At 40.1% G+C, this 17,749-nt stretch overlaps 2 protein-coding genes across 3 annotated transcripts; both read right to left on the bottom strand.

Annotated features, from left to right (window-relative positions):
• Positions 1-2,927: 2,927 nt before the first annotated feature.
• On the bottom strand, positions 2,928-6,541 carry LOC124068628 (gap junction alpha-3 protein-like). 2 transcript variants are annotated; one of them, XM_046407026.1, is made up of 2 exons: positions 6,269-6,541; positions 2,928-5,529 (listed from the first exon to the last, which is right to left on the bottom strand). In XM_046407026.1, exon 2 carries the CDS (start codon positions 5,509-5,511, stop codon positions 4,426-4,428), a length of 1,086 nt encoding a protein of 361 aa, XP_046262982.1. In that variant the 5' UTR covers positions 5,512-5,529; positions 6,269-6,541; the 3' UTR covers positions 2,928-4,425. The 2 variants fall into 2 exon arrangements, with proteins under 2 accessions (XP_046262982.1, XP_046262983.1); XM_046407027.1 differs by lacking the exon at positions 6,269-6,541 and adding an exon at positions 5,707-6,023.
• Positions 6,542-9,062: 2,521 nt separating this feature from the next.
• Positions 9,063-9,890, bottom strand: LOC124068654 (gap junction beta-1 protein-like). Its single transcript, XM_046407052.1, has one exon. It carries the CDS (start codon positions 9,888-9,890, stop codon positions 9,063-9,065), a length of 828 nt encoding a protein of 275 aa, XP_046263008.1.
• Positions 9,891-17,749: the final 7,859 nt, after the last annotated feature.

The following is a 17,749-nucleotide window of genomic DNA, read 5'->3' as shown; positions in this document are numbered from 1 at the left end:
TTTATGCTACGTCAAAATCAGAGCTTCAATTGAAAACAAACTGTAAATGAGTACAGTCTTTGAAAGAAATTCTAGTGCCCCAGTAGTTAGATGTTAACACTTTATTTGTCGTTGTATGCATGCAACAAAAGTATGCTTAAAAATACAATTAAAAGTATATATATAGGTACTTGGGTGAAGCAGGTGAACAGTGACAGTGTAAACAGTGCACCATAAAAAAAATATTGCAGAACAAATTAGAAAAGCTTGACATGTAGTAACAAAAGCCCAAAGGGAAAACTATTAAAATTGATTACTTAATTCGTTTTTGTTCAAAACAAAGTTGATTTTATTTTATAAGCATTTTATTTTGTGCTTAATATTTCATATTATGTCCACAGGAAAAAAAAACAAAAAAAACAAATCACTTTCTAAATTGATTACCCCAAATTTTCCCTGGCCTGGCAGACATTACAGTGAAAATAATCAATCATGTGATCATAACTCAGTTCACAAGATACCTTACTGAAGTCTGCAGATTGTTTCAGCTATCACATGGTGGCAGCAAACAGTCAGCCTGTTCCCAAGCATAACATGGAAGCCAATAGTCAAAGCCAAGACAAGGACTGACAGGCACCAAGCTATAATGACATTTTCTGCCTCAGAAACCATGTCGGCAGCTGATTTCTGTTCATTTTAGTTTGTGCCGTGTGAGTCTCTCTCCTCCACGACACCCCAGTGCCGCTCCCACATTGTATTCTGCAGTGTTTGGTGTGGGAGCTATACAGTCTGCAATGAGTTTAACAAGGCTGGTGCCGATGATGAGGTGACAGGCCTGCAAGCAATCAGACTGATTTAGTCAGCAAACATCAGAAGCCTCATTTTCCTTTTGGCTGATATTTCATAAGCTCACCCTTGCGGCAACACAAGGTTGGTGCAAGGACAGGCTTTGCTTCTGGCTCCTTGTCATTTATCACACATTAGCAGGTTGGGTGCATAGTGTCAGTGTGATGAAAAACAGGCCAGCGAGCACAGAATACGTCATTGAGTCAGGGATTAAATAAACACTACAACAATACTGCTTGATGATGTTATTCTGTATCCTGCCTGTCCTAAAATGCAATCCACATGCTGAGTCTTTGTATACGTTTGTTCTAATTTAACAGATTGGACAGATATATTTATATGTACTCAGTTATTTACCAGGAACACAGAAATAGCACAACAAATTACAAGTTGTCTCTGGGACTTGAATTTCATTTGCCCAGCAGATGGCATGCCAAGCAGATTCAACCCTCAGATGAGCAGCTTCATCAGTGTTTAAGTAGAAGTGAAGCGAGAGGGCAGTAGAGTACTTTGCTACAGCTGGTGTAAAATAACATGAACACACTACAGAGAACGAATGGAATAAAGTGATCCAATAACTCATCTGGACACATAAAATTATATCCACCATTGGACACGGCTGAGGCATTGCTTTATTGTGTTCATCTGTGCTGTTCCCACTGCTCAGGTGCTTCTGAGAAGATAATTACTGGCTTCAAACAGCAACACTGGCAACACATATGATCTTATGCATTGCTCATTAATCCCAAACATGCAAAATATAGTTATATTTTTTAATGTTAAAAACAGGTATAAAAATACATTTGTTCATAGCTTTCCTTTGTATTTAAGAATTCAAAAATATATAGTCATCTCCAAAGGTGAGCTACGTTAGCAGCAACTGCACAATGACTGAATGACATCAAAACCCCTGTAGCAATTTCACCTTCTCGAGTTTTTAGGGAAGGTACAAAAAAATGGATGTGGATTCAGAAAAGGGGGAGCATTAAGTGTGTGTGTTTGAGTGGATGTGTGTTTAATTCATTCATTTACTTTTTCCACAGGCGAGGGTAGTTCTGGATTTTCTTTTTGTTTGATTTAACATTATCTGTCCAGAGAGCACATAATTTGTCACTATCCTACAGCGCCTCCCAACTTAACAATAAAATATAAGAAGACCGTGACAGTTCTTGGTTCAAAAATAATATCTGGAATATTCAGTAAAAATCATTTTTGTTTTATATCTATGTGAAAATTATTATTTCATTAATATATTGAGATTTGCATTAGGGTACGCTACCTGATTTTTTGTGTGTGTACATTTAGTTACAAATTGTGAAATAAATTTTCCCAAAATATGTTATGTGTTACATTATTTAACTGTAAATATTAGTATCACAGGTGAGGGTCTTGTTTTGTTTTGTTTTTTTTAGGTGAAACATAAGGTTCAGTCCCTCTCCCCACCTGAGTATTTTTTCTACCTTCCCTCAGATGAACTGCACTGACATAAAAATTCTCCTGTTGTTATTAATTTCATTTGTTGAGCTACAACGTACAAAATCCATCACTGATCAAAGTTATGGCACCTTCTTAACAAAACACAGTTTTGTGATTTAGGCAAACTACAAAAAGTTATATTATGATGTTCTGTATGGTATGTTAGTCTAATGAGCTATGCTCATAAAACAGATTTCACTTTTGTAGCTAAAAAATTTATTGAGACATGCTGTAAAGCTCCAAAAATGTGCTCACTGCATGTCTTCTATGATGGCTTGACTCTCTGACTCTCTCAGCTACACTTTGAAATGTTGGCTTTACACTAAAAGAATTTCATTTCAAAGTTCTGGATGTTCATCTATACTCATAAGTCATATCTGTTCCTCTGTCAACATGCCAGCAACACAAATAACCCTTTTTCTCACAGATGATTGCTTTATTATATTTTAAGATGATGTATGTCTTAAAGTATATTTTAGAAAAGGTCATATTTTATTTTCACTCATAAAAGTAGATTCACGGAATGATTTATGAAATTAAACATAACGTATAACACTTCTTGTGGTCTGAAACATATTGTTTCTGGCACAACAACACACAAAAGGAAAGGATAGTATATGCCCAGACTACACTCGGTCATATCTCAACACAGTTTCAGACATTGTACTCTTGTTTTTAATACATTTAAGTAAGAAGTCTATTTGTTCATCCTTTGACACATCCAGCACTGACATAAAGTCATGAACACGAACCAGTCCAAAGGCATGAGACATCTTCCTTGTCATGAACAGGCTATGTCATTAATTTCAAGGTTTCCATACGAGGGGTGCCTGTGTGCTGTGCTTTCCTGGCTCCAGTGAGTGTGAGCTGTGCATGTGCAGGGTATGCAGACAGCAGAGACTTTACACATGACATGTTTATTCTCGCTCGAGCATGTTGGGTTTTAACAGGCTGACCTGTTTGTGTGTAGATATGTGTCTGTGCGTCAGAGCTACTGCACATACACGCTGAGCATGACCAGCATTATCATTCCTCCTTAATTCTTGGCTGATCTTGATTTATTTGTCTCACGAATATGAAATAACAGCTGCAACATGTGTCCCAGCGAAAGGCCTCCCCCTCTTCTCTGATAAAGACTTGAGATTACAAATGCACTGCTAACTTTGCAAATTTAAGACAGATTTATTTCGAGCAGATTTACAAATATGGTTGTCACCAAGTGCTTCACAGAAAACAAATGACACAAACATAAACAGGGACAAACAAAACAATGTGATTATAATTATGTGCTTGCTGGCTGTCACAATAACAAGAGAGTACAAATGAGGGAACTCCTGAGACCAATGCTGTTTCTTTTGAGGCGCATCCTGGAATTACGTACAGCATTTCCAGAGTCCGATGCTCTGTCAGGTATTGCACAGCTTTTCACTTCGAGTCTATGCAAGTGAACTATGCTAGATGGTGACCTAAAGCAGTTAAATTCAACAATTTGCCTTAGCTGGTTGCCTAAAACGAGGTCAGGCGAGTTGTACCCTGGTTTCTGTTCCCAAAGTTTGGACAATTTTATACATGGTTTTTTTCTTTGAGTTTTTTTTTTCTTCCAGTTTATTCAAATTAATCACTCATTGAGAAAAGGAAAAAAACAACATATTGCATAGAAAACCTGAGCAAACAGTACTTTTTGTTGGGATTTTCAGTGATAATAGTGAATAGTGGAAAGATTCATACCATCATAACCAAATCAATTAAAAAAACAAACAAACAAACAAACCAATACTAAACAACACAGACCACAAATGGTGTACTGCATATTAATGATGCTACAGACTAATGTGACATCCAATGAAATTTTTCAAAAGCAGAAGAAATAAGCTATGGGACACCTTGAAGAGAACAAAATTCATTAGAAATGTGATCACTGAATCACCACCATCAGTCTTAACATGTTACTGTACAACTGCATCTTCTCTGCATGTCCTAGAATTGCCACTCCCTTTTATGTTGGAATGAGTCAAACCTGTGCTATCTGAAAGAGGTGAGTCAGTTCAGCATGTATGAATGCTTTCAAACAACCTACGATCCCCTTATAGCAATTTAAGACCCCTCACAGAAACATAAACCTCCTCATATCTTCAGATCATCTATTCTAGTCTTGTTGTTGCTGTGTTTGGCACTGCGGCCAGGCCTGGCCTGCGTAGGTGACCCAGGGGCTGATCCTGTTCCCTTCTTCCCTTTCAGGTCACATTCCTCTGGCTTGCTGCTGCTCCTTTCTACCGCCAAGTTGTCCTTATTCTGTTTGTAGGCTGCCTTGCTGTGGTAAGGATGGAAGGACGAGTCTGTGCCTTCAGACAGAGGAGAGAGGTTGTAGCTGGGCACAGGCGGGTAGGTCGGCTGGACTTGGTGGTGCCCATGGAAGTAGTCATCATAACTCGGCGCAAACGGCACCGAGGCCTCACTGGGTTCCTTGGGAATACCCTCAAGAGCACGGCCACGTCTCCTGAATGTGAGGCCCTGTCGGCACTTGGTGAAGCCAAGGTGGTAGATCTCTATGAGGTTTAGGAACAGAGACAAGCTGGCCACTCCCAGCATGAAGATGATAAAAATGGTTTTCTCTGTGGGACGGGATATGTAGCAGTTTACCACATTGGGGCAGGGTGGCCTGTCACATGTGTACATGGGCTTCAGCTCAAAACCGTATAAGAAGTACTGAGCTACAATGAAGCCTACTTCAAACAAGGTTTTAAAGATCACATTAAAGACATAAGTCCGCAAGAGCTCCCCCTGTAAGCGTACCCTGCCCTTATTGTCCCTCACCAGGGGCTTTTTGTGCTTAGTATTCACAATAAGGGCCTGCTTGTCTGAATGAAGTGCCTGTTCCCTCTCCTTCTCTTTCTGCTTATCCTCCATCCGCACCAAATGAAGAATGTGTCCAAGGTAAATCAACGTAGGCGTGGACACAAAGATGATCTGCAGCACCCAGAATCGGACGTGGGAGATGGGGAAAGTGATGTCATAGCAGACGTTCTCGCAACCGGGCTGCTTGGTGTCGCAGGTAAAGCCTGATTGCTCGTCACCCCACACCTTCTCTGTTGCAGCACTCAGGATCAGGATGCGGAAGATGAACAAGACAGTGAGCCACACCTTTCCCACCACAGTAGAGTGCTCCTGGGCTTTTTCCAAAAGCTTTCCCAGCAGGTTCCAGTCCCCCATGGCTGTGCAAACTCAGATCTGGAAAAGAACAAACAAAAACGGTTAAAAAAAAAAAAAGTTTCACAATTTGATTAGTGACTAATGTATAGAATAATCTACAAAGCAAATGCATGGCAACAATAAAATAAAACAAATCTAGAAATTAAAGTAAGCTTCAGTGTTCCTGAAGACTACAAAGTTTCTAAAACATCTTACCAAGTTCAACAGAGCTCAGACCGAAAGAGTCTCTCGGGAGCCGAGCAGAACACCAAGTGTAGGGGTGCTCTGCTGCTGAGCAGGTAGTGGCCTTTTCCACGTGGACACAGACAGGATTATATTTACTTTAGGAGGGTATATATTTGGCAAGTGTGGACAGGAGGGAAGGCAGGTTCCTGTCATGATTCTCGCTTGGCCTTTTCGGCCCGAGTCACAGCAACATGGTCTACGGGACGTGAAATCAAACACCAAGGAGATGTGGTGGAACTGTGAATTAAAAACAGTTGAGTAATGCTAGTACTGTCAGTTCCGGTGACACATTATGTTATAAATATATTCTACTTGTGTAGTACAGTAGCAGGACAGCAAATTTAGGGTGCGGACAGCCCGCACAACAGAAAACTGCTTTCCCACTCAAGCGAGTCTGTGCATAAATGCCTTTCAACACATTTATCCAAACTAAGTTGTCCAAGGTTTAGCTTTAACTTCAGAAAGTCCTTGAATTAACAAAAGTTTAGTTCATAAACAATCACGGAGAAGTCACATTACTGGATTAACCCACCTTGTCAGCTTATGCATCCCCTTTGGTGAAGCCCTGCACTTCTTTGAGGGTCCATGAGGCCGCCTGCTTCGTTGACAGGCCTCAGTCCAAAGCTGATCTTTAAGCCCCCAGCAATGCCCTTGAATGGACAGGAAAAGTGGACTTCTGTAGCCGCAACTGTCGTTCCACACCGACAAACCCACTGGTTCTGTCTTCTGTTTTCAAAAGCTGCTCAGGCAGATCAAGATCCAGGTCTTCCACTGACCACAACACATGTAACCTGCTGGACAAACTCTCAAGCATGCCCGGCCCCCCCCCCCCCCCACAAAAAAAACCCTCCCCCCCCGTGGTTAATTTTGGCACAGAGTACACTCTCTAATGTTAACTATTAAAGCCTGTCTACTTGCTTGTTACAGTGAGTGACACAGCAGCTGGCCAATGATGTTGTCCGCTAAGTCTGGCTGGCCACAAGTGCCTCTGGGGTCTAAATATAGCACAAGGGTCTCTCCTATCATTAAGGGGAATGATCTGGAGATGAGTAGCCATTTGCATCCTCAAGTTACAAATCACAGTGACATGAAGGAGTGAAGTCAGTGACAAAGCCCTGTTTATGTAATTAGTGAGGTTATTGTGCTTTGACATATAACAGTATTTCACCCATTTAGTAACCCAATGGCACAAACAAGTTGTATGTTTGCTAAGGAACTTCAGATGACATCAATCAATGACAATCAGGAAGTTTATTACTTTATATTACATAATGTACACATATAGTTTCAACCCATATTATGTACAGTATTAACTGGATTGTTTACTGGAGTGTAAATTGATATATATATATACATTTAAGTAGAAATGTCAACATTGGGTGTTTCTGTATGCACTACAATATGAATAACTAACAGCTGTATAAACAGATACCAGCGTATTTTCACCAACAAGAAGCTGAATACTGTGTGACCCTGGGTAACATTAAAGAAAGCAAGTGCAACAGTCAGACAGTGATGGGTCTCAAGTAGACGATGGATTAAAAAGGTAGGTTAACCTCAAACAAAAAAACAAAACCCAATCACCTCAATTAGAAGCATAATGAAGTAAGTAGGCAATAAGATATACAAATCCAAAAACATGTGTTGTACAGAGATCAGTATTCGAAAAGCGACCCAGCAGCCAAGTGCAGGAGGAATAAGAATTGCAATGTTGCAATTTTATCTGCTGAATATCACATGGCATCTTCATCAAGTCCTCCACTAGAGGCAGTTTTGAAGGTTTATCGAAAGAGATATGTATTTGGTCTGAGCACCAACTGATTTTATTTATCATTTAACTTGAAGAAGCATAATATCCAATGAGAGTTATTGGATAAAAAATTTTCTTTGGTTGTCTAGCACCAACTGTTATAGTATCCACACAAAGTTTAGCCAAATTAAATGACTAAAAAAAACAAATTTAAGCATACGGTTTTTAGCTTAAAGGGCTGTTACTGACATTTAATTGTTTTTACTTGCATGAATCCTCTTTTCCTCCATGACCTAGCTTTCACACTTGAATTAAATATGGCACATATTAACAATATGTGTGATGTAAAAAAAATCACTTTCTATCCAGCATTTTAATCTCTACAGTAATCGCTGCTCCTAAAAAGGACCATACCTGTGTTTTTGCACATTTTGTCAGATTTACTAGATTTACTACAAAGTGATGAACTGCATCCTATCCCTGCTTGTAATCGACATCTCTTTTTATAGACCCAGGTATGCTACTATCAGCTGTTACCAGTCAACCTGTTTACCTGTGGATTGTTCCAAACAGGTGTTTTTTGAGAGGTCCACAACTTTCCCAGCCTTTTGTTACCCCTGTCCTAACACACTGCTGGCATCAAAATTCAGAGTAAGCATATACATTACAAAAATCAATGAAGTTGATGAACATTGACTATATTGTATTTGTTTTACATGGTATGCCAACTATTTTGTATTGAGGTTTTGTTATTCTTGAGCATATTACATGGTTTACAGTACTTTTAGCTTGTAATGTTTTCATGCTTGCTCTAAACCTTTCACTGAATTATAATATGAAAATCAATTTGTTATGACTTCCTTTGTTAAATAGGTGAACCAGCTTTTTTGTGACAAAGTTACATTAGTGTTTTGTGATAAAGCAGCTGAAATGTGGCTGAAATATGCTGGTTGGTGTATTTATGTGGTGAGAAACTCAATGATGCGAAAATCTAAAATTTTTCAGGTTATCTTTTTCGCATCAATGTTTGCTTGATGGGTATGATTTTAATACATCATAGCTTGTAAATAAAACTATGTGGCACCTACTGTTTTTTTTTCTAAACAGTGCACCAAGATGCCAAACACATCTTCAAAAAAATCCATAACTTGCACTATTATCATACAACAATTTGACAAACATGAGCTTAAGAAATTTTGTTGCTTCTGATACTGTATTCAAATAAAACCACTGCAGTCTAATAAATGTATCAAAGCCAAGGTCAGCTATGCCTCATTTGTAAAGAAAACAGCCTATAAAGTACAAAAACACTGGTTTGGTCTTTTTCTTCATGACTGGCTCCAAATAGTTCAGAGGTCTGATAGCAGCTAACACTTGTGTCAGTAACAAAGATAAAAACAAAACAAAATAGATGAATCAATGACCGATTGACTGAATGGTATGTAAATAAATGGTCCAAATGTGTATGTTGACAACGATCAGATACAGTATCTGTGGCATTAATGCAGAGCAACATCCTTCATGGAAATGTGTGACTGCTGTTGATTAGTTGAAAGGGAACAGGAGAGGCAAAGTCTCAAAAAGCAGAACACCTTTCACCCTTCTCAGCTGGGCTCTTTTTGGTCACAGTGAACTTGGACTTAAGAGAATGGTCTGCTATCAGCTGATTGATTTCATTCTGCCTATAAGACGACAACCTTTGACTAATCCAGGCTGCTTTGGACTCTTCCTCGGAGCCTCGTAGGCACCTTTTGCAGGCCCTGCCTATGAGGTATATCACCTCAGCCATGTTAAGCAGCACACACACCCCAGACACTGCCAGCATAAACACGGTGAATATTGTCTTTTCTGTCGGTCTGGACACAAAACAATCCACTGTGTTGGGGCAAGGATACGAGTCACACTTTACCAAACGCACCATCTTAAAGTCAGGGTAGATCAAGTAGAAGACGTAGAGAAAAGCCACCTCAAATATGATTCTGAAGATGATACTGATCATGTAAGTCCACCACAGAGCTCCGGTGATCTGAAACTTCTGGTTCTTGATGTGTTCCAGCTCCTTGGGGCTGCTGTGGCCTGTCCTCTTCAGAATCTTCTTGTCGATGTGGCGTCGGTGAGCCACATGCATGGCCACCAGCAGCGCGGGGGTGGAGACCAGGATAAGCTGGAGCGCCCACAGGCGGATATGTGAGATGGGGAAGAACTGGTCGTAGCAGACGCTGTTGCAGCCAGGCTGCTGGGTGTTGCAGGTGAATCCAGACTTCTCATCTCCCCACACGCTCTCAGCAGCAACCACCAGGACCAGGATTCGGAAGATGAAGATGACGGAGAGCCAAACACGTCCGATGCCGGTTGAGTGCCTGTTTACGCCGCTGATCACGGCATAAAAGGTCCCCCAGTTCATTTTCGACTCCAGGTCTGTAAAAGTACAGATTACACTTTCAGTCAAGGTCACATGGATGTAGGCTAAGATGTATTTCCAGCTTGAGATCAACAGGTTTAACCAAATTAATGTCTGATAAGTTACTGAATTTTAACAAAATTAAAAGTAAACCTCGTTTATTAAAATCAAGCACCGTTTAGCCCTTTTAATTGAACAAAAATCATACTTGCAGCAAAGGATTATCAGTTTAAATAGCTTAAAGTTACTGTTGTTTTCCACAACTTAGCAGTTTGGTAAAAGTCTAATTGTTGTAACAGTAGTTTTTAAAGGTTTACCAGGCTCAGCCAGCGGTGCAAGCGGCGTAAGCAGCGCCGGGTCCAAAGATGACCATCTTGAGATGTGGCCTGAGCATCAAGCTGGATTTGGTAGAGTAAGGAACAACAGAAAAGAATTCCCAACTAGCCCCGTGGCTGTATAAAAAGCAGGGGTGATGGCCTACCACGGCGCACCGTCAGAAGACGCAACCGGGCGAAGCCAATTGCGAAACATTCGCCGAGCCACGTGATTGGCTCACCCTGTATTAATACAGAACTCCCAAACTGACCTACAGCCCAGTTGCAGACAGACTGACAGACTGCCAACACATTACTCCAAGGAACCAGCAAAACATCCATCTCATTACAACATTTTTTAAGCCAAATGAGAGACCTCTATTGTTTGTAAGAAAGGCTACAAACCAGATTTGTCTAATAAAAACTCAAAATGATCACATTCTCTGTCAACAGATTCATTCAAATAATACTACTATAAAGGGTAATGAGAATTTAAACATCATGGCATGTCATTTGTCAGCTCGAGGCAATGGGGCACGTCAGCCATCGGTCACATAAAATCTGACTTCATACCATACTGAGTGTTAGTATAAAACAAAATTAAACAATAGAACATGTATTTATTTACCTTCAGTTGTGGTGGTACACAAAAATGTGTACAAAGCGGGAAGAAATGAATTAAAATATTGTGTTTTTCAGCTAGCCAAAAGGCTGGATTGAGAACACCATGCGTTTGGAAAATGCTAATCATTCCTCCGCCACTAGCCACTGCCCTGCACCGTAGCAGTCATATGCTCTTATATAAACTATTTACATACAAAGGCAGCCTTTATTGGGCTGCAACAAGACTCTTTAGAATTCAGATCAAACGCCTCGATTTCCGCCCACCCTGGCAAAAGAAGGAATCTGTGTGGACACAAAAGGCCTCAGCCTGCCACATTATTTATTGTGTTTGGCAGGGCAGGGAAGTGAAGGAAGCTTTTGACCTGAGCCACTGTCATTGAGAGCACCGAGTCACTAACTGGGTTTGCAGATTCATCCAGAAATTACTTGAGTTGTTCAACTAATGTAAACACTAAAGTAGTGGAAAATCAAAGTCAACTTTTAACTTTATACACAAGATGTAATTAAGTCCAGTCCTTTCATTTGTTCATGCTGATATTTGTAACATAAACTGTCAAAAATTTACATGTTGCTTCACCATAAATCAGGCAAATATACTGTAGTCACGAACATGACATTATATTACTGTTTCATGCCAGGTGCTGTTGTTTGATGTCCGATGTTTTTAACTGGGGAAACTTATTATCTACAAAGTTTGTTCTGTATAAAAATTGCCTCCATTGTTTTGATAACACCTATTTGTGGGCATGAGAGATATTTAATCATATTGTACCAAGATTGTCATTTGGGGTAAAGCTTATTTCAGTTATGTCTCTGCTATAAAGCACAAAACTAAGCAAAGTGCATTATGTGAATATAAACTATCTAAAAATAAAGGATAAAACTCAATCCACATGCTCTCAGATTCTTGTAATGTGAAATCAGAGGGTTATGAGTCTTTCTTTTTATCATTATCAACTAAGATTTCCGTTTGTTCAAGTGAAACTCCCCCTTCAACCATAGAAACAATAATTTACAGTAACAACAAACTGAATGCAAGTGAAAACACAATGCGGTCATTTGTTGTGTTCTAGCAGATGACTGACAGCAGTGTGCTGCGGCATAAGCATTTTCTGCGTCACTGGAGTGGGAGGGTTTAGGTGGCCTGGTAATTCTTTCAATGAACTAAAGCTCATTTCGAGTCTCCCTATAGGAAATACACTACAACACAGTGACATGGGGCATGCAACCGAAGAGAACACAGATTTATTAATGCATAGATATATGTACTGCACATTCAAAATAACACATCCGCCATTGTACAAGAACTCAATATTAACTAAGGTAACATGGCTCTAAAAACAAAAAATGAAATAACATGGACCTACTATATGAGGACACAGACAAATCAAGTATCACTTAATAGAGGCCATGTAATGTGACCTAACTGAGGGACTGGCTGTGCCATGTAATGTGACCTAACTGGCTGGAATGACCAGGACTTATGACCCACTCACATCCACTAATATAAAACATAATGTACAAAATGTAGACAGGCAAAACTAAGTCTATGAAATAATACAACATATTCCACAATCAGGTATTCATGTCTCCATTCATCTTACATACATCAAAGTTATAAAAAAAAAAATCTTATTTCAAGCTTTTCCATCACTGTTAATTACAAAATTCAGTCACGATTTGTTGGACTTGTCAAAAAAAAAACAAAAAACAAAAAACTTTACACTTAAATTTTACTGGACATAGCTTTCACTGCAGTAACTGCATTGTAAAACAAAGGAATGCACAAGAAAGCTGATTTACTTCATATGTACTAATCCAGTCAATGCCTTCAGTTTTAAAACAAAACTTTCATTTATATTTAGTTTTTATTTAGATATCCCTGATCCCTTTTGTTTTCTGTCCACTGTGTGTTTGTACATCAACGGTCAACTGAAAGAGAAAGATTTATCTCACATTCAAGAATCATTAAATGTCTTCAGTGTTGTCACACTGGTCGGATGTTAGACAAGCCAGACAGAAATGAGACCAACTACATACGTTACCCGCTTTCTGAACTACTTCTTGTTTCGAATATAGTGCATAATTAGGTATTTCTCCCACTCAGAGTCCTGGTCTCTCCTTTTAACTTGAACAGCGCCTAAAAAGCAAAACGTAACACTTGGAGTGAGAATGACAGTGGTGACACACTCCAGTGCTGTACATGCACAATTTGGGGTAAATTTGTTTTTCCCCAACCAAACTGCAGCTTTACTTACTTCTTTTCAGACCAGCATTTCCAAGTTTGCTGTGTTTGGCGTGTCCATTCTGGGCCAGTCTCAATGACAGTGGCGCTCCCCTCCTGAAATGAAGATAATACCATTATACAGTCAACATGGTGAGCAGTTACTGGCCTTGAAACTGTACAGTTCATACACATTACAAATGCCAAACATATATTCAGTCACAGTACTACTAAAACTATATCGTACAGTGACAACTGGCAAAATAAAGGGACATTTGTTGGAGGAAACGTATCATATGTCAATAAATATCATTGACTATCAGCTTGTACAATTCTCTTAATTCTAAGTTTACAATTCATAAGTAATAGTCTGAAGATAATGCTTAAGTACCTCAGAGCTCCAAGCTTTCCCTTTTCCAAGAACAGCTCAACTGTAACTTTAGGCCCCTGTGGGTAAAGTCTGGCATAGAGCGTCCTGTTGTGCACGATTGTTTGGAACCAGTCCACTGCCTCCTCAGACCAATCACTCCCATTCACAGGCATCACCTGGGGGATAGAGGAAACAAGACAAAAAAAATACCATGAACCGAGATAATTCATTTCCTTTATCAGTGAGCAATAGATAAGGCTGTGACTAATCATGTGGACAAATGCCAATACTGTAACCGAGTCTGCAACCTCACAGCAGAGCACAGTAAATTAACCATTTCAATGTATGCAGATCCTGAGAGGGAACCTGCACTGTCGCTGAAAATCTTAACATGTTCCTCAGTGACAGCTTTATGTGGTAAAATTATGAAGCCAACATATCAGCAGGAAACCACTCACATTTGCCAGTGAGACCTGAACAGCCTGTAGCGGTAGGATAGTCATTTCTGGAGCCAGCTCCTTGATGTGCTGCAGTGACAGACAGGCAGTGTCACCGTAGTCCAGCCTCTTCACCTCCACCTTGATGGATGTGCCACTTCCAGCACCATGAGTGGCATTATTATCTGATGTCCCAATGAGAAAGGGCATGTCAGGTTAAACTATAAAAAAAGGGATAAGGAATTCCCAAGTGGCTGCAGGGAAGGAAAGTGACACTGCTACCATCTAGAGGTATGCCTTTGCAATACCATCCCAATATACCAAATTGGACCTACCTCCACTTACTCCACATATCTTTGTCACCTGAGCCCTGCTCCATTGTTCTTGGTTAGGGAACCAACCCATTACTTTGGTTCCAATGTCTGGAATGCAGTTCTGCTCGGCATATGAACTACTGGCTTTCCAGCTGCTGCAAATGAGAAAAAAATAATCACAACCAGAAACATGTGGATTATTAAAAAGGGGGGGAAAAAAATCTACAAAGAAAGCCATATTGCACCAACAGGATAAGTGGCTCTTTAAGTTCTGTTAATGTGTTCAGGGAATCCATGAGGGTTAAGAAAAGCTGAGAAAAGGCAGACAAGAGATTAGAATCCATGCTGAAAGACTTACTCTGTAACAAGGGCCTGAAGCTTTATGGTGGAGTCTGCCTGCTGGATGTAGAAGTTGCCTGGGCTGACAATATGAGACACCACAACCTCAGTCTCTTCAAACCTCCGTATCTGGAACTCAGGAATAGTGATAACGTTGATAGCAGACATTTTTGCAACAGCAGAATTGCCCTCATGTTCAGGTTCTGCGCAAAGCAGAGCAGTTTGGATGTTTAGAAAGGAGTTCGCCACCTGAGTTGTTATATTTCGGCAATCTTTATTTTCTGAGGGACTGGCTGCAGAGCCCCTTTGTCCCACCTCTGTGTAGATGTCTCCCACGTCCCACAATTCAGTCTTTGTTGCAATCACACAGGTGAAGGTCAGAGAGCCATTTGATTCCACTCTTTTTACTCTGAAGACTGGGGCTTGGTTTTCAGGGTCTGCACTCAACATTGTTGTAGCTTTTGCATCAATCAGCTCATCTGTCACATGTCCGAACTGGCAGTTTTGAGTTTTGAGGGCAGGTGACATCGATTGTGGCAAACTTGAAGTGTACATACTTTTACTCCACTCCATGACAGTGACCTCTGGCACACCCATGATTTCAGCTTTTGCTCTAAGGAAGTGAAGCAGCTGAGAGGATGTTTGCTTTTGGTGTTGCACCTGGACATCATCTTCACATCTCCTGCTAATTAGTGGTGTTATTTTCACTGGGTTAGGATTACTGATCTCTGGGAATATAGCCTGTGTGGGAGGTAGTAGTACTGGTGGTCTCTCTGCGCTAACTCTGGGACACTGAATAACGGCAGGAGGAAGAACCACTGCATCTGGTGGGCATTTATATTCAAAAACAATAGCATGTTCTTTTTTTTCAGCCTTTAAGTGAGAGGATGAGCTCATGGTCGCAACATCGTTGTTGTAGCTGGACGCAGCACGGCCTGTCATGTCATCCTGCCTGACTGCTGCATGCTGCGAGATGAGGAAATGTTTCAACTGTCGAAAAGGCAGCACAGCCCCAAACCCTTGGACGGCTCTGGCAATGGAGTTTGCCATGAGCGAGTTCCGCAACATGGATCCAAACTTGAGAACATCTGTCATTAGGATCCCTTTGTTTCCAAGTGGCTGAAGTTGGTTTGTTCTCACTCCATTTCTAACACATGTGTGTGGCTCTGAAGCGATCAGAAAAGCGGAAAGAGAAAAAGAAGATTTTTTTTTTCCTATATCACACACTGGATATTTGTGTAATGCTCGTGATAGATAACGTATTTACATTATCATCAAATGGTACAATTGTCTAACACATGCACATCTGAAATGTCACACTGGCAACTATGTCTGTATGATTAATTCTTGACTTACCAACTGTGAGGTCCTTTAATAATGCTGAGAGCTTGCCAACAGCTTGACATTTTGAATCCAAAGCCGCTGCAATATCACTGAACATACATGTGGGAAAAGGTGAACTGAAGAAACCTTGAACCTCTTCATAGGCCTGAGGAACAAATGACAGAGATGTTGTCAGCAGGAGAGATGTTTCACTGTTTATTCAAAAATGAAAGTAACAATTTCTGACCAATTGACAATTTAATAGTTTACCAGAAAACCTGTCCAACGTTCACTGATTTATGCATCTGCTTTTGTTTGTTTATATCATAAATTAAAACAAAACAGAAACACGCAGACGACAGCAACAATTACCTGGAACGTCCGATAAATAGCACCTTTTTTAAATTAAAATTAACAATATATAAAATTAGCTCAGCTAGCCAATACCACTTGACCATGAGTGGCAAATGCTAGCTAGCTAAATCGGTTTACACATAAAGACAAGCTCGCGTGTCAAGGACTTGAACATTACCTTATTGGTGAAGTTGAGAAGTTCTTGTTCAAGTGTGTTCCGGGCATTTTCCAACAAAAACAATTTGTAAGTTAACGACGCTTTCTGGACGATTACCGAGGAGAGCGGCTGGCCGTCAACAACGTGCTGCTGAGGAGTCATGATGGCCGGCAGTGAGGGGATTCCTATAGGAAGTGCTGCTGCTGGAGTCCCGGGCTCTCGCTGTACGGCTGGCGTATGAGGTTAGCCGACTGGCAAGACAGCCAATCACAGATAAGGTAACTATTAGCTACTGAGGACGATTGATATTAGCTATTAGCTACCCGTTTTGATAGCACTCTTAAAAATGATAACAAAGGTATGAAGGGATATATATTTAAGATCACAAGAAAACAACTATAATCCCAAAATAGAGACAGTTCAATGCTACTTGGATGTAATGCATACTCTGTGGGCATGTTTTAATTACTTCAAAACAATGTCATTTATTTGAGTACTTTTTGGTTACTTTTCTTTGACAAAATACAGAGGTACATAGAACCTACTGTACGCATAAATATCAATCAAATCGACCGATTAATGTGCATTGATCTTACTGATTGATTATAGGACTAAAGGTGGTGCAAATTGGAATGAGAGCAAAATTTGAGCGCATACTACCTGACGAATGGAGCCTGTCTGAGAATAGAGACTGCTCATATAAGCCATACTATCCTTGATGATGTTGTGCTCAATGCTTTGCTGACCTGTGTTACTGAAAATGTGAAAAGAGAAGGCATCCATGTACAGCGAAAAGATGTGGTCATGGTCATGGATGAATCACTGAACCAGCCTACCGTGCACAGGCTTGGGGGCCCATAGGGACAAGGGGACCCTAAACTGGAAAACTTCATGAACATTTGTTCTTGGGAAGTTGAAAAGCTCAGCCAAAATATGGATGTCCTAATCACATTTGTTCTCTTGATATCTTGGTCTTTTGATATCATATTTGTCCATACACAATACTCTTTATTTTCTATCATAGTTTTTCTTATAATGCAGTTACTGCTAAGTCAGTATGAAAATACATATTATCAATGTACTTTAAACTTTATTGTTTCTATTTCTGTATTTTTCTTAAGTGCTGTTTATACCAAAATTATGTTGGGAGGAAGAGCATGATCCATTTGCTTAGAAAACAATTCCATGTCAGCACACTTCTAAATACAACATATAGGTAGGGCAACAGAAAATGAGACAGCTCAGCTGGATGCTGAGACAGTAACTTTGCCATGGGATGGGTTTACAGAAGAACTGAAAAAACAGGTTTTACTGTGATATAAAGAAGAAATGTGGAACATTAAAAGCAATACCAGTGCCTTGTGCTACATTTCTCAAAGTGGATATCACAGATGTAAGATTAAAAT

The sequence above is a fragment of the Scatophagus argus genome, chromosome 12 (genome assembly GCF_020382885.2).
Source record: "Scatophagus argus isolate fScaArg1 chromosome 12, fScaArg1.pri, whole genome shotgun sequence".
In the NCBI taxonomy this organism is placed as follows: Eukaryota; Metazoa; Chordata; class Actinopteri; family Scatophagidae; genus Scatophagus; species Scatophagus argus.
The sequence above is the reverse complement of the archived record's forward strand: the minus strand, read 5'-3'. Positions and strand labels throughout refer to the sequence as shown.